Source organism: Helianthus annuus, chromosome 13 (assembly GCF_002127325.2).
Source record: "Helianthus annuus cultivar XRQ/B chromosome 13, HanXRQr2.0-SUNRISE, whole genome shotgun sequence".
Classification (NCBI taxonomy): Eukaryota; Viridiplantae; Streptophyta; class Magnoliopsida; order Asterales; family Asteraceae; genus Helianthus; species Helianthus annuus.
In genome coordinates this window covers 107,043,639-107,055,063 of record NC_035445.2, presented here as the reverse complement: position 1 = coordinate 107,055,063, position 11,425 = coordinate 107,043,639, and the positions used below count along the sequence as shown (strand labels likewise).

General features: G+C 39.4%; 1 protein-coding gene across 1 annotated transcript; it reads right to left on the bottom strand.

The window, feature by feature from the left end:
* Positions 1–364: 364 nt before the first annotated feature.
* On the bottom strand, positions 365–10,661 carry LOC110898927 (kinesin-like protein KIN-14N). Its single transcript, XM_022145775.2, has 15 exons — positions 10,128–10,661; positions 9,899–10,043; positions 4,647–4,756; positions 4,446–4,565; positions 4,024–4,227; positions 3,739–3,948; positions 3,571–3,645; positions 3,340–3,486; positions 3,105–3,243; positions 2,904–3,013; positions 2,355–2,516; positions 2,074–2,273; positions 1,059–1,140; positions 760–969; positions 365–682 (listed from the first exon to the last, which is right to left on the bottom strand). Exons 1-15 carry the CDS (start codon positions 10,317–10,319, stop codon positions 503–505), a joined length of 2,286 nt encoding a protein of 761 aa, XP_022001467.1. The 5' UTR covers positions 10,320–10,661; the 3' UTR covers positions 365–502.
* Between the last annotated feature and the right edge of the window lie 764 nt (positions 10,662–11,425).

Sequence of the window (11,425 nt, the reverse complement as noted above, 5' to 3'; positions counted from 1 at the left end):
GCCCAGGTTATAGCATTTACAATGTTATAAAAAAAATTAAAAAAAAAAAAGAAGATAATAATAATAATACCTAGTAGTTTTGATAATAACTGTCTTATAATTTAGAAAGAAATTCCCACATTGGCACATTTCCATTCCCAGATAAGTATAATGACATTACTAGATTTGCATCAACCAACAAACATTTTTTTAATCGTCGTTTTGTGTCTGGTTTAATAAGCAGTAGTCCCTAAGGTGCCGAATAACGTCGCCGAAACCTGTAGGTTGTGCACCTCTTGAAGCACTGCCGCAAACTGTCAGCCTCATCAGCATCGCACGGATTGTTGTAACAACATTAGCAAAACAACTATTAAAATTGCAAAGATAGTACAAAAACACAAATCCAAATCTATTAACCAAGATGTTCATCATTCATATTTCTCTGGTGTAGACATCAACACCAAACTGTAAGAATTTCAAAAACTAATTACGAATGCGTGTAATTCTCAAACATAAAAACTCATCAGCCATAGCTGAATCTCGCATCAAACGCCTTCACAGAGGTTTGTCTCCGAGGCGTTCCAATCTCACACGCGTTAACTCTTGCAGCAAACCGAAGAGAACAAAGCGACTCGTTAAGCGAGCTAGGTGCCGGAGAAACATTTACAACCATCAAAGTCTTGGAATCTCCACCTAAGCAAGGCTGTTCAAGTTCAAAGTCAAAGTCAAATCCATCAAAAAGTCAAACTTAAAAGTCAAACTAGTTACCAGTGTACCTACCTGAAGCAGATACGTAAGTTTCGAGTTCCTATAGGGTACATGTTCTTCCTTCTTCGCTAAAGCAAAAATAACGTCACTTAACGATGACAGACTTTTGTTGATGGCTTGAGTTTCCTTTAAACGGTCCCCGGTTGACCCGCTTTTGGAGAGACGTTCACTACCCGCAAGATCAATAAGGTTAAGTACACCTTGCACTTGTTGCTCTGTGCCCTACAACATCAAACCAGACGTCACCACTAGCCAAACGACGTTAACCAGACGATATAAAGAAAATAAACGAACCCTGAAGATTTAATCACCTCGTTAACACCCGTGATCCTCATAGTGAACACAAAATGGCTTCTCGACGATTGTTCGTTCATTTGAGTCTTACCCACGGACCTAAATTTTAAAGATTTAAAAGCGACCCTTAGCTTCAATCCATTAACATATCAATCATGAATGTATTTGGGTTGTGTTATACGTTTAAAGGGTGAGTAAAATCAAAATAACTAGTTTAAAAGGAAACTGGTCAAATGGGTCAAACGGGTCGAATATATATAGTTTGTACAATATTACTCCTAAATCATTTTATTCAACACATAACATTATTATTAAAACAACAGATGCTCCATATGTTTATGACATAAAAAATTGGCAAAAAGTGTTTTTGGGTCAACCAAACCTGACCCGGCTTGTTTAGACCTGTAAAAATCACCCTTTACCGTAAAAAAAGTTTCACGTCAACCAACACCATAGCTGTTAATGGCGAATAGCGACAACTAGTAATAAGGTACCTATATGCTACATAGTGAATAGCGATAAATAGCGGGCACTATTTTATAAATAGAGATACACTAGAAAAAAGATTTTTTTTAAATTTATATGTATATTATATCAAAATACCTTGGTATATACGCTATTTTACATGTATAGCTATATTTAATCGCTATTTACATTTGAAAAAAGAACTGAAATCCCGTTGTTTATGGCTACATACCCTGTAGCGACCTATACACTATTCGCTATAGCGACCATAGCGACCGCTATTGACAACTATGACCAACACAAAGCATCACATTTTGGCCCGTAAAAAAGTTACCTATTTTGACATTCCACAAAAAAAAAAACCGCTTTTGACCCACTTACCTAAATTGACCCTCTAAACAAGTCACTTAGTAGTGACAACTTTAACCCATTTATAAACGGATCAAAAACATTTTTTTTGTTACAGGTAAAAAAGTAACAGTTACTTTATATATTAAAAGAATTTATACTTTTAATTGAACAATGTTTCAAGTAAACCAAGCTGCTTTGTTAGGAGTATGTCAATACCTGCTTTGTGCAGCCCGACTTAACAAAAACGACACTTCTCTGCTACTACATACATCAACTACAGTCAGGTCAGAAACATGCGTGTTTCCATTTGCATCATGTTTAATCGCGTACTGCTTCGTACCCAACTCGGTTGAACCGGGTCGGTTTGTTGTCAACAGGTCGCGTATTGTCTCATTGTATATTTCCAGCATCGAAACCTGTAAAACCGAAATTTATGAAATAATTTCTTTGGATTATAAACAACAAGAAAAACAAGAAACTTGATTGAAAAGTCAAACCTGCATATCGTACTTCCACCCTTGGTTTTGAAGCGTTTGTCTGGACTCGAATATTTGTTCTAACGAACGAGGTATCAATCCTTTATCGTCAAAGCTGCCAGGTGTACCCATCATCGTATGCGTTTTTCCGGACCCTGTTTGACCGTAAGCAAAGATGCAAACCTGGAAAAGTAATAGAACCGAGTTAACACTAATGAACGGGTCGATTTGAGTTTTATTTTTTTATCTCAACCGGGTGAAATTAAAAAGTTTATCTAAATGGGTCAATCTGGTTGAAAGTCAAATGGGTCAACCGGGTCAAACCAATCAAACGGGTCAGTCTGGTTGAAATTCACACAATGTATACTTTTTTAATGTATATATACAACCTCTTAAGCTGTTTTATTCGAAGATTTAGATTATTATCATAATAATATTACGGTCTTGGTCCCAATATTTTTGGTCCTTGTCACTAAGTGGCGTTTAAATTTCCGTTATTTTTGTGAAAAGACTATTTTGCCCTTTCTAGCCATACTAAAAACATTTAAAAAACCAAGCAAAACACATCACCTTATAACCATCCAAAGCACTCTGAACAAGCTGTGAGACCTCTACAAACACGTCTTCTTGTGAAGATTCAGGCACAAATACCTTATCAAAAATGAACGAATGTTTTTGCCCTTTACACAACAAAAAAGCAAAAAAGATATAAGCATCAAAGGCACGGTCAACAAAGTCAACTCAGCTCAAAAGATCGAGTCTTTATAGTACCATTTTGCAACAATTCAATTCCCCGACCCATATTATCCGTTGTTGTAGGAAAAGAAACCGTCTTTGGTTCGTTGTCGGCACCGTCATCAGACAATAGTGGTCGTACCCTGCAAAAAACTCGTATATTTCCTTTCAATTCCTGTGGCAAAACAAAAAAAAAAAGATGTTAGATTAATAATTTATTAATTTGTTATATTCAAATATATTAAATGGAAACTTAAAGTCTTAAACTAACCAATATCGTGTTATGCAACTTTTTACGCAAAGATTCTCCTTCAACGAGTTTTAATTCTGCATCGGCTAGACGAAGCTGTAAATCAGAGTTAACTCTTTGTTGTTCTTCGTATCCGGTTCTTATCTCAAAGGCCGATAAATCAGACATCTACAACGTACAAATAAATCAAGAAGTCAGACGAAAAGTCAACAAAAAAGTCAATGTTCATAAAATCGATGAAAAGTTGAAAACCTCTAGTTTATTCTCAGCAGCAGCAAGTTTTTCTAGCAATTTCTTTATCAGATTACTTTGTGAAGAACATGTTGCCTGAAAAGTCAACAAAAAAGTCAATGTTCATAAATATACCATAGTTATAAGCTATGAAAAGTTTGTTTTTTCTTTAAAGTCAACAAAAAGAACCTCTAGCTCGTTTGACTTTGTTGTAAGGTTCCCCAATTCAGCCGTTGACTTTCCAGTCCACTCTTTATATTTCGACACTTCGGTTGACAAATCTTGAACTTGTGTCGACACGCGATCTCGATCATCTCTCACTTGTTGTAAATCCAATCTCAACCGTCCAACCTCACTTGCCAACGCTTCTTTTAGCTTCATTGTCTCATTGCTACTTGTCTGAAAGTCCGTGTGTAAGAAACGTTTATATACGAAAAATGAATTCAAAATAACCGATTAGTTAACGATACCGACTTTAGCAGCGTTCAACTGATCTTGCAAAGATTTGCAATGGCCCCGTAAGTTGCTCAGGTTCTCCACCACAACAGCCTTTTGTTTTTCCGCGTGTTTAAGAGCCTCGTGGGTTTGATTAAGCTCTGATTGAAGCTTGCTGTTGTATTGTTGTAAGCCCGTGTTGTATTCTTGCAGTCTCTTGTACATATCGTTAAGTGATGAGATCTGCGAATCACAGTATTTCCGAATGGAGAACGGTTATTAGATTCGGTTAATCTTTTCATAGAATGCTATACTGATAATACTGTACTTTTTTATCTTTTGTACTTGCATATATAACTTTTTTAATTTTTAAATTTTTCAAACTGCTAAAAAGTTCAAGGTATGCCTAGAGTTACATAAGATATCAAAAGAACACATTTAACCAAGAATATAAAAATAACCTTTTCATTTGCGCTTGAACACTCTCTTTGAGCTCTCTCAAGTTCTTCCATGACAGAAACGTGTGATCTTTCTGCGGACAATCGAGCATCCTTCTCTTTGGTTAACGATTCCAATGCAGACTGCGATTTAATTCATCATTAGAACTATGAATCATAGCAATTACCCTATTTATTGACCAAGATCAAGATTGGAGACTGTACTGATTTCTCTGATTCTTCCTTTGCAAATTTCTCTTGTAAAGCTGTGCAATTCTTGCGTAACTCCATGATTATCGAATTCAGTTCTTCTTCCTTTTGACTCATTAGCATTTCTAGAACCAGTGAAGTATTATTACATTACAAACAATTTAAATTACAAAATTGAATCTACACTATGAAATTGTGATCAAAACTGGGGCCTACAATTCCAATTCTTACACGACAACAACAAAAACAAAACAAAGAAAAAAAACTGGTTTTGGATAGGCTAACACAATCTGTTTTTTTATAGAACTAGGCAACCCGAACATGACACATTAAGAAATGGCTTAACACCAACACATACATTAATTGGGTTGACCCGAACATGAACATGGAGATTGAATAAATAAGTTATGTTTTTAACCCATTTAGGGATTTTTAAAAAAGTTCATATTTAGACTTTAGAAAGGGTTGACCCATAGCTGACCATTAAATGGGTTGACCCGAACACGCACGATTTTAAGTGGGTCCGACACAAATAAATACAAGGATGTGACTGTGTGTTCGGAACCCTCTGATAAGATTACTCCACACACTTATGTATATTTCACTGTGTCAAATACAAGAATACAAAAGGTATATATAGCCTAACAAGGAAAGCTAAGAGATAAAAACCTACAAACAATAAATATACAATATTAATAGAGACCATCCATATTCATCGGTTAACACCCCCCCGCAAGCGAAACGGTGGCGGCCCGAGACGAAGCATATCACGAAAAATTTCAAACTGAGGACGGGGTAAGCTCTTGGTGAAAATATCGGCCACCTGAAGCTTGGATGGAACAAACTTGGTTATTAGCTTTCCAGAAGAAACGAGCTCGCGAATAAAATGAACATCCAATTCCAAATGTTTAATACGTTTGTGAGCAACAGGATTCTGGGTTAAAAATAATGCACTTTGATTGTCACATAAAAGAGTTGGAGACCCGGATGGAAGTGAGCCGAGTTCACGTAAGAGTTGAGTGACCCATATGATTTCAGCAGCAGTGTTTGCCATGGCCCGATATTCAGATTCACAACTTGAGCGTGAGACTGTGGGTTGTTTCTTTGCACACCATGAGACGAGATTACCACCAAGGAAAATAGAATAACCATAGGTAGAACGCCTTGTTTCTAGGCAACGTGCCCAGTCCGCATCTGAGAAACCAACTAAATTATTTCGATTCGGGACTGAGAAATGAAGCCCATAGGAAATAGTGCCTTTCACATATCGTAAGATTCGCTTAACCGCTTGAAAATGATTTGTTGTTGGAGAATGCATAAACTGGCTGACCTGATTGACTGCATAAGAGAGATCCGGGCGGGTGATGGTGAGATATTGTAGAGCACCAACAATCGACCGATAAAGTGACGAATCATTAAATGGAGTGCCATTTGCAGCAAAAGAAATGTTTGCGGGTAAGGGAGTATAGGCTGGTTTACACTCCAACATTTGAGCGCGTTCCAATATTTCAGTAGCATATTTGGATTGATGAAGGAACAACCCTTTTGAGTGGTGCACAACTTCTAGGCCCAAAAAATAATTTAACTTTCCTAGATCCTTGATAGCAAATTCTCTATTTAGCGTGTGAATGAATGCTTGCATGACAGTCTCCTGATTACCTGTTAGTATTAAATCATCTACATATACTAACAAAAACATAACACATGCACCCTTATGAAACGTAAACAAGGATGTGTCAGCACGAGAGCAAACAAAACCATTTTTGATCAAAAATTCACTAAACCGTTGAAACCATGCACGTGGAGCCTGTTTTAACCCATACAAGGCTTTATTTAAACGACACACATGATTAGGAAACCGAGGATCATGAAAACCAGGGGATTGTTCCATAAGAACATAATCATCCAAACGACCATGTAAAAAGGCATTGTTAACATCTAATTGGTGTAACTTCCATTTATTTAAAACAGCAAGAGATAAAATAATCCGAACTGTGGTTGCTTTGACAACTGGACTGAACGTGTGGGAGTAATCAATACCAGGATACTGAGAGTAACCTTGAGCAACTAGACGAGCTTTATAACGATCAACTGACCCATCGGATAGAAACTTGGTGCGGAAAATCCATTTACAGCCCACAACATGACGGTCAGGCGGACGTGGGACAAGAGACCATGTATGGTTATGATGAAGAGCTTGTAGCTCTTTGGTCATAGCCGTAAGCCAGTGTGGCTGTTTAATAGCAGAAAGATAGGACTTCGGGTCATGAGTAGCATGTAAAGCAATGTGAAGCGGGTCCGTTTGGAGATGAGAGTAATTTGCTAAATGTCTTGGTTTGAAAATCCCTGCTTTTGCACGGGTTATCATAGGGTGCGATGGTTGAGGAGGATGTGGTGGAGATGGAGTAGGGTCCGACTCAGACGAGACCAAGGATGGTGAGGATGGAGGAGACTCGGACGAGGCCGAGGATGGGGAATTTGAAGGGCTAGGTTGAGGTGGAAGAATAGGTGGTGGAGTGGGTGGTATTGGTGGAAGAATGTCACCGATAAGAGGAATGGGGGCAGGGGTTTTAGGCTCGGTAGGCAACTTGGGTTGTGACTTAGGAATAGACGGGGAAGGATCAAGAAAGGAAGTGAGTTCGAGATGCCTCAAGGGTACTTCATTAGTCATATTTTTGAAGGGAAAAATAGTTTCGTCAAAGCGAGCATGACGAGTAATGTAGATGCGAGAGGTTTGAGGGTCAAAACAGCGATAACCCTTGTGAATAGTGCTATAGCCGAGAAATACACAAGGAAAGCTTCGTGGCGCGAGCTTAGGATCGGCATAGTCACGAACGGGAAAGACCCGACATTCGAAGGTGCAAAGGGTTTTATAATTTGGTGTTTTTGAGAATAAAGCCTCAAAAGGTGAGATGCCACCAATAGTGTCAGTCGGTAGGCGATTAATTATAAAAACTGCAGTGGCAAAAGCATCGACCCAAAAGGTGGCGGGAATTTGAGCATTAAACATCATGGCCAGCCCGGTTTCAACTATGTGGCGGTGTTTGCGTTCAGCACGACCGTTTTGTTGAGGAGTGTGGGGGCATGAAAATCGATGGTAAGTGCCATTTTGTTCAAATATATGTCTAACTTTGTGATTGGCAAATTCACCACCTCCGTCACTTTGAAAGGTTTTAACTTTGGTGGAAAATTGATTTTGAACAAGTTTCAAGAAAATATCTAAAACGGTTGAAAAATCCGATTTTAACCGTAGTGGGTAGAACCAACAAAAGCGTGAATAATCATCAATAAAGATGGCATAATATCTATAGTTATCAGTCGCATAAACGGGAGCAGGTCCCCAAAGGTCGCAATGGACGATATCTAAAGGTGAGATGGCACGGTCCGTATTTAAGTCAAAGGGTAAGCGGGTGCATTTGGCCATTTGACAAGAGGTGCACAACCCCGGTTTTGGTAAAATAGAAGAAACAGAGAGTAAATCATGACATCTTAATTTATTTATTAAGTCAAAATGGGCATGTCCCAAACGGGAGTGCCAAAGTTCATATGATGCCAAAGGTAAAGATGACGAAACAAAACATGTAGGAACCGGGTCTTTCAAAACATATAGCCCATCTTCACATTCACCGCGGGCTAGCATTTGACTTGTTTTGCGATCCTGAACATAAAATGAAGGGTAAGATAACAAAACATCAACCGGATTGTCCCGGGTTAAACGACTAATAGAGAGTAAGTTACGAGTTAAATGGGGCACAACAAGAACATTTTGCAACTTTAGTGATGATGCAATGGTCGTATTACCCGTGTGAGTAACTGGCAACGAAGTGCCATTTCCAAAGAAGACCCGATTTTTACCTGAGGAAACCGAGGCATGTGGGACATTTTGGGTGTTGGGAGTCATATGGTCGGTTGCTCCGGAGTCAGCGAACCAGTCCGGACGGGAGTTTGACAGATTGCACTGAGATAGAAAAGCATTTGCAATTGACTCATCGGTTTGGGAATCGCGAGTAGCAAAAGTCGACAAAGAGGGGCACGATGAGGCTGAGTGGCCCATTTGACTACACAGTTGACAGTGGGGGGGACGGCGAGAATAGCCACGGCCTCCACGGAACCGTCCACCACGCCCACGGTTGTAGTACCCCCTGCCGCGAGTATTTGATCCGCGGTCCCGACCACTTTCAGAGGTAACCGAGTATGCAACAGTTGAAGAAGAGGAACCATGAAGAGTGCGATAAAAGTGATCATGTCCATCGGCTTTAGCAATGAGATCGGGCAGCGGAATATCAGGGTTTGTGCCACGAACCAGTGTGGAAAAATTCTCGAAAGTGGGCCCGAGACCGTAGAGAAAACCATGTGTTTGATCAGTTCTAGGTAAAGGGTCTCCAACAGCAGCCAATTGATCACACAATTCCTTATATTGGCGACCGTATTCAGCAACGGTTTTAGACCCTTTGGTGAGAGATCGAAGACGGTCCTTAATGCTTTGAACACGCTCAACAGAGGTGTTCCCAAAGGTTGATTCAAGTGTGGACCAGATCTCACGTGCAGATTTGAGGCCAACAACCGCACTCATGGCTTCTTCGGATAAAGTGGCGTTGATAAGAACAACGGTACGGCGATCAGTAGCAAGCCATGCCAAATAACGGGGATTATCGGTGGTCTTATCTCCAGTGGTAACCGTGGGGTCTGGAGGCGGGGAGGAGCCATTAACATGGCCGATAAGGTCATGGAGGGAGAGGAGAGGTTCAAGTTGATTCTTCCATAGGAGATAATTTGTGGATGACAACTTGATGTGAACAAAATTGGCTAGGGTATTTGGGAGAGGAGAAGAATCAGAAGAAGAGGATGCCATGGTGACAGGGAGGGAAGGATAAGAAGACCGAAAGAAGAGGGGAGGGACGGAGGAAGATTAGGCTCTAGATACCATGATAAGATTACTCCACACACTTTTGTATATTTCACTTTTGTTTAGCCGAGTAGGATTTGCAATTCAAAAGGGGGTGGCGGCGCAGCTTGTTGCCCGTCTACCAACCCATGATTTGTAATTTGCTCTAACCTTCTAATGAATGAAAGTACTTTTGCTGAAGAAAAAAAAAAAAAAAAAAAAGCTAAGAGATAAAAACCTACAAACAATAAATATACAATATTAATAGAGACCATCCATATTCATCGGTTAACACCCTCCAATACGAACTCCATCGACCAAGCAACCTGACACGACTGACACCCCAAAAGAATGCGTAATATAACTGAAATTATAGTTTTACCCAAATCACCGCATCTCTTTTCTGCAGATTCCAACTTCTTCGCGTCCTGTTCTTGCTTCAACAAAAGCTCCACTTCATGTTCTTGAAAACATTTGATGCACATTCTAAGCCTTTTTATATAATCCTGCCTCACATCACATTTCTCCTAAAAAACCCACAAAAATAAACATCACACAAACTCCAATTCAATACAATTTCCCAAAAAAAAAAAAAAAACAAACAAACAAACCTTAAGACTCATATTCTTGGTGATCTTCCTCTCATTCAACAATGCTTCAACACCCTCTTTACAAAACTCAAACCCACCACAATCCGACCCAGCAACACTCCCAGACCCAACCCGAATACCCGGTTCTTGATCACCATTAACCTCCGATAAAACCTGCCGTGGTTTTCCACCACCATTCGCCGGTCTAACCATCCTTCAAAACCCTTTTGATATTATCCCAAAATACGCAAACCCTTTTAATTTCAACCCAAAAAATGCAAACCCTTTTGATATTTTTAAACAATAATTAAAATCCAGTAGTAAAAACGAAGTGATGAGTGAGGGTTTTGTTAGGTTGTGTTACTTGAAACGCAAGATTGTGGGGTGTGAGGAAGATTGTCAGACGGGTCCATTGAATTGAAATTTTAGCCTACAACGATTGAAGCTAAATTGATCGCTTGAATTTGCAGGAAAAAGATGATGGAGACGATGGAACTCAAATGGGGTTTTTGAATTTTGAAAAATGTGAATGTTATTATTATTTTTGAATTTGAAATATAAAATGAGGCCGGACGTTGGTTGTAACTTGGAGTGTTATGGGCTTGACCGGTTCTTATTTTTCCAAATGGAGAGCCGGAGTAGGTACTTTGTTTTTTTACATGGCACAGGTATGGTATACCGCCTCTAGCCAACTCAGTTTCTTTGGCGTCACTTAGCGCCCCTCTTTCATTTCCTGTCCGTCAAATGGGGTGCGCTATAGAAGAGCCGCTAGCCCAGTAAGGAGCGCCAAACGGCTCTTTAAGGTGGTCCCCATGCAACAATATCGTTTGACAACATAAATAAATACTAAATAAAAAAACTAATTAGGTAATCATGATTAGGACTTTAAACCATTACATGCAAGTTAAAAGAATGGGCTTAAAGCCCTTATGTGACATGGAGCCTACGTGTCGCTGATGTGGCGTGATAAAGCCCCTAGGAGCCTAGGGCTTTAACCACACCCACTAGCCTAAAACATGTTATTAGAATTTGGAGATAAAAATGTTAGGGTGAAAGGGGAATTCTCGGGTTTAAAGGGGTTCTTGGGGTTTTTTTCTTGGGTTTTTCGGGTTGGGTTGTCAAATTTTTTGCTAGGAAATTGTGACCCGATAACCGACTCATTTAAAGTTTGGGTTGGTTGGGTTATTCGGGTTTGGGTTAGTTCGAGTCAGGTTGTTCGGTTTTCGAGTATTGATATAAGATGAAAAATAACATATTTTATTTTCACAAAACATCATCAAATATATCATAGGATGAGGATCATTACAGAACACTAAATA